This window comes from Astyanax mexicanus, chromosome 22 (genome assembly GCF_023375975.1).
Source record: "Astyanax mexicanus isolate ESR-SI-001 chromosome 22, AstMex3_surface, whole genome shotgun sequence".
Lineage (NCBI taxonomy): Eukaryota > Metazoa > Chordata > Actinopteri > Characiformes > Acestrorhamphidae > Astyanax > Astyanax mexicanus.
Window position 1 is genome coordinate 31,902,003 of NC_064429.1, and position 6,000 is coordinate 31,908,002.

At 36.7% G+C, this 6,000-nt stretch overlaps 1 protein-coding gene across 1 annotated transcript in view; it reads left to right on the forward strand.

Annotated features, from left to right (window-relative positions):
* The window catches only part of castor1 (cytosolic arginine sensor for mTORC1 subunit 1), a 32,991-nt gene extending 27,562 nt beyond the window's left edge, over positions 1-5,429 (forward strand). The window contains exon 9 of the mRNA XM_022668432.2: positions 4,722-5,429. Coding sequence (XP_022524153.2) covers positions 4,722-4,790 — 69 coding nt within the window. The 3' untranslated portion in view covers positions 4,791-5,429. The remainder of the gene's footprint in view (positions 1-4,721) is intronic.
* Positions 5,430-6,000: the final 571 nt, after the last annotated feature.

A 6,000-nucleotide genomic window follows, 5' to 3' on the forward strand; every position in this document is an offset into this window, starting at 1 on the left:
CAAAACTGCACTGACTTTAGACTTGATAATAAAACACAGTGGATCAACACCAGCAGATGACAGACATGTCTCTCCAAACCATCACTGATCATCAGTAAATGTTACATTTAGGTTTGGTGTGAAGTTTCCACCAATCAGTGATGGTTTGTAGAGACATGTCATCTGCTGGTGTTGATCCACTGTGTTTTATTATCAAGTCTAAAGTCAGTGCAGTTTTGTTTTCCCACAAAATCTTACAGCACTTCATGCTTCTTCCCTCTGCTACTGACAACTTTTATGAAGATGTGGATTTCATTTTCCAGCAGGATTTGGCACACTGCCCACACTGACAAAAGTGTTTAATACATCTATATAATATGAGTTTCACATTTAGCATCACCCCGTATTGACCCCACAGGATGTAGAGAACAAACCAGTCATGGTAAAATTGTAACATCGATATTTAGCTCACTCACTGTAGCACCGCATGACTCTTAACCTCAGAGTACTGCACTGATTTTTGAAATAAAGGATCAGGCACAGATTGTTTAACTGTGACCCACCTAGCCTAGCGTAGTGACGCCTTTGCTTTTCCCTTTATGAGTTGTGTAAGAATACTGAATACCGAGTGTGTAATCCTCTCTCTCTCTCACTCTGTCGTTTAATCAGCCATATAAATCTCTCTCGCCCATCTGCTCATCGTTTCTGCTCTGTCCGCCTTTGATCCTGCGATGCTAAACGTGCCTCGGACCAGGGTGTGTGACATAACCCTGCTATAAACTGGTCAGGAGAGAGGTCATATGCTGTCATGAGGTGTGATGTTGTTATCACCAGTACTGTGTTTGATGTCAAGGCCGTTTATTGGCAAATGATTTATAGTAATAGTATGACATCAAAGAATATAACAGGGCCATTCCTCAGAATGGGTGCCATTTGCTTGTCGTAACTCTTCTTCCAAATTTAAATGTATTTTTTTTATATTTTTTCAACTCTTAATCTAAAAACACATGTATTTAACTATTTAAAACATATACTGCATGGTCAAACTCAAGGCAGCTTTACTTTTTAAAGTTTTACAAGGTTTCTTAGCTGAAGATGGTTACAAAACAAATCATGTGACATTTAAAAAGCATGTTTAAAAGCAGTTCTACTTTGATTTTACGCTTAAAAAAAAGTCTTTATTTAAAAAAATGGTTGACTGCATGTTCAAATAATTGATATTTATAAAAATTAAAATAAGAAATCACTCCTGTTACTGGAACTCATTCCTGTTACTGGAACTCACTCCTGTTACTGGAACTCACTCCTGTTACTGAAACTCTCTCCTGTTACTGAAACTCACTCCTGTTACTGAAACTCATTCCTGTTTCTGAAACTCATTCCTGTTACTGAAACTCATTCCTGTTACTGAAACTCACTCCTGTTACTGGAACTCATTCCTGTTACTGGAACTCACTCCTGTTACTGAAACTCTCTCCTGTTACTGAAACTCACTCCTGTTACTGAAACTCATTCCTGTTACTGAAACTCATTCCTGTTTCTGAAACTCATTCCTGTTACTGAAACTCACTCCTGTTACTGGAACTCATTCCTGTTACTGGAACTCATTCCTGTTACTGGAACTCACTCCTGTTACTGGAACTCACTCCTGTTACTGGAACTCACTCCTGTTACTGGAACTCACTCCTGTTACTGGAACTCACTCCTGTTACTGGAACTCATTCCTGTTACTGGAACTCACTCCTGTTATTGGAACTCATTCCTGTTACTGGAACTCACTCCTGTTACTAGAACTCACTCCTGTTACTAGAACTCACTCCTGTTACTGGAACTCACTCTTGTTACTGGAACTCACTCTTGTTACTGGAACTCACTCCTGTTACTGGAACTCACTCCTGTTACTGGAACTCACTCCTGTTACTGGCACTCACTCCTGTTACTGGAACTCACTCCTGTTACTGGAACTCACTCCTGTTACTGAAACTCACTCCTGTTACTGAAACTCACTCCTGTTACTGGAACTCACTCTTGTTACTGGAACTCACTCCTGTTACTGGAACTCACTCCTGTTACTTTTTTATGTTTTAAGTAACGGGAATTAGCTTTTAGAATTAGCAAAAACATGAAAAATAGCTAAATGAGAGCTATGCTAATAGCATGAGGACACTGAGCACATTCCAGTTATTTTCCTAAAATCTGTATTAAAAAAATTAAACAAATAAGATCTAAGAATTGATTTAGGTAACAGGACAGAGTGTTGAGATTGAGCCCCTCAGTCATTGTTAAATTTTGGTCTTCCCATAATCTTCAGAAAAATCAGCTGATGATGTCACTTCCTGTTGTAGATGTGATGAAGATGTAGAATGTTCCAGATGTTTCAGATGTTCGGGGTAATGTGTTACGGCAACAGGACTGAGTGAGTGAAGCCTAGGGACTAAACAACTAAAATGTGTATTTATTATTATTTATTTTAACTCAAATATTATGGATTTATTATGTGTATATATATATATATATGTATGTATATATATATATATATATATATATAATTTTTTATTTATTTATTTATTTTTTAAAGCATAAATGGGATTTGGAGTCATACAACAATGCCCAAAAAAGTACATCTCTGAAGGATAATTTTAATAATTTAAATATTTCATGGTAAAGTTTATAGTTAGAGAGTGGGGACAGGTAAATAATGCTATTTGTTCAGTGCTTTAAGTATTTTTAATTAAGGTTTTTACTTACATATCTTATCGTCACATATCACATCATATCTTTTGCAATTTGGTCAATGTACGAGGCACTGTGCTTAATAATAAAATGTATTTAAAAGTTATTTTATATCGTCGCTGTCCACTCAAAAACACTTATCTCCAAAACAGCAGGAGAGAGAATAAACCTTGTAAACTTTCAATGGAAGTCAATGTAAAAAGAGTTCATTTCAGGTCATTTTGAAGAGTTTCTATTGGTCCGTTTTGGCACAGTGTAAGGAACAGTTTGTCTGTTCAAACTATGTAATAAACTAAAAATCGACCAAAATGGTGATAAGTGTTTTTCATTGGACAGTGTGCACATTTATACATGTAATTTCCTAGGGACATCAATGCAATTGATAAAACGACTAATAATAATAATCATAATAGACATATTCTGTTATGAGAAGTTGTGAAGGGTTATGGAATCTCCCGTCACTTGTTTATGACGCGGGTATGTCGAGGTGTTACCCACCAAATCTGTCCTGTCTGTCTGTTCTGCTACTACAGACAGGAAAACGAGTCAAAACTGGCGTCTGCGGTCTATATCAAAATAACCGTACACAAATCAGCCATATCAAAGGCTACGTTCACATAACATTAAAGCCACATTGCTCAAATCTGATCTGATTTTTTGCTTGGTTTACATTTACAAATGTAAGTGACGCACCTATATCTGTGTGTAATGTGAACAGATCTGTCCCTGAAATGCTTCACATGCTGCACATTCATAACTGTATAAACGTCTTCTTCTTCATCAACAACTAAAAAAAACTTAGACGAGGGACTTGTAGCTTTATAAAGGGAAATGGATGCGTTATCAGCTCATATGTGGAGCATCTTTTGCTGGAGTGGAGAGTAAACAGCTCAGGTGGTTTGCTTTTGCTGTTTTTTGCAGCTATAGCTGCACAGCTGCACCAAGAAATGCTGTGGAAACGAGAAAGAAGCACGTAACGCTAATGCTAATGCATAAAAGCGTAAAAAAAGAGGCAAGAATTCTGATTTAATTGACCGTTTACATTCATGTTGCATGTCCATGGATCAGATGCATATTAGATTTAGGACCACATATAGAGTGACTCAAATCTGATTTGAAAAAAAAAAAATCAGATTTGGCACGTTCACACAGCCATGAGAAAATCAGACCTGATTCACATTGAACCAAAAAAAATCAGATTTGAGTCACTTCAGACTGGTAATATGAACGCAGCCATAGATCCACAGAGCAGCTCTTGTTTGGCAGCAGTGCTGCTGGAGTTTTTAAACACTGTGTTTAAGAAACAGAGTTGTTATCGACTCTATTAGACACTCGTACCTAGAGCTGCTCCACCTTGTAGATAAAAAAGATCAAATTTAGAGACAGAAGCTCTGAATCTGTTGCTGCACAGTTTATACAGGGTTTATCATCCTCTCTAATCTTTCATCATTGGTTACAAGACACTTTTGGGAATTTCTGGATGGTGGAGTATTTTTAACCTAGCCAGAAGTGACACTGAGGTGTTTAAAAATTTAAGCAGCACTGCCGTATCTGATCCACTCTAGGGCTATGATCGGGAGATCGCTGGTTCAAATCCTGGTCATGCAGCTTGCCATCAGCTGTCGGAGTCCTGAGGGAGCAAAGTTGATCTTGCTCTCTCTCTGGGTGGGTACAGTAGATGGTGCTCTTTCCCCCTTATCACTCCTAGGGTGATGTGGATCAGCACAAGGCTGCGTCTGTGAGCTGATGTATCAGAACAGAGTTGCTGCGCTTTCCTCCGAACGTTAGCACTGTAATGCTACTTAGAAATGTTTAATCATCAGCCGTTCAAAAGAGGCGGAGTCTGACTTTATATGTATCGGAGGAGGCGTGTGCTAGTCTTCACCCTCTTGGTGTTGTGACATCGCAAGTGATAGGGGGAGTCCTAATGATTTGGTTGTGTAATATGGGCAGAAAATATGTGTAAAAATCATTTTTTTGAGATTTTTGAGTTTTTTTTTTTCCTGCAGGTCCCAGAAGAAGACATAGTGAGCGTTACAGACATGCTTCAAGATCAGAGGAAAGATGCTGGATGCTGATTGGCTCGCAACGATGCGAGGGTATGGACGAGTGGGCGTGGCCCATAGGGCGTGGTATGTCCAGAAGACTAAAAACACTAAACCAGAAGAGTATTAACCACTGACCATTTTGCCGCAACTGCCGAAAGTGCTTCCGTTACCATGTGTCTACGCTATAGAGCTGAACCTCGAGAGGCGGAGCTAATAATGATTGCATCCAATCAGACAGCTGCACGATAGTAGGGCTGCACGATATGTGAAAATATGTGTAAAAATAATTTTTTTTGGAGTTTTACAAAATTGCTTAGTTTTTTTTTGTCATTAAATTTATATATATTTCCCAATATATGATTTTAATATAGGATTTTCACCAGGTATCAATGATCCAACACTCTGTTTATGACATTTTTGAGGAAAACTTATGATTTTGGCCAAATATAATATGCCTAATCTGGTAGAGATATCATTAAAATATAGTGGCAATACTGTGATTTCTTTTTTTTATATATAAAAAAATACTGGATTTTTACCAGGCATCAGTGATTCAACTCTCTGTTTATGACATTTTTGAGGAAAACTTATGATTTTGGCCAAATATACTATGCCTAATCTGGTAGAGATGTCATTAAAAAAAATAAAGTGTGAATACTGTGATTTTTCCTTTTGCATTAAACTGCTTAATTTCTTTTTTATATATATTTTATTTGCAGAAGACTTTGCACATATCAACATTGTGATTTTGATGCTACAAAAACGTATAAAAATATATAATGTAGCCCTACTCGAAACTAGTCATACATCAAAGTAGTAACATTGCTGTTGTGAAACCTTGTGACCAAAAGCAGCACATTTTTTTAAGCGTTTTTATTGGTTATTTTGGCCGAGTTTTGGTATTATCATGGTAGCACACAAAACACTATCAGTGTTATGTTTGATTATATATATATATATATATATATATATTTGTCTTCCAGTATTGTTTGTAATACAGTTAGGAGAAATCTTTCAGAAAATATATTTTTAGGGCTAAACCTAAGAGATGTTAATTTAGGTATATCTTTTTTTTTTCTTTTAATCAAAGGAAATAAAATATGTTCAGGTATATGTAATTCAGTCATGCCATCTGTGACTATCTTGTTTCGTTAAAAAATATATATATCTACCAGCATCTGTGAATATTGTCTGTTTTTTTTGACAATATGACAAACTAGGGACATTGTGAATTTTATTG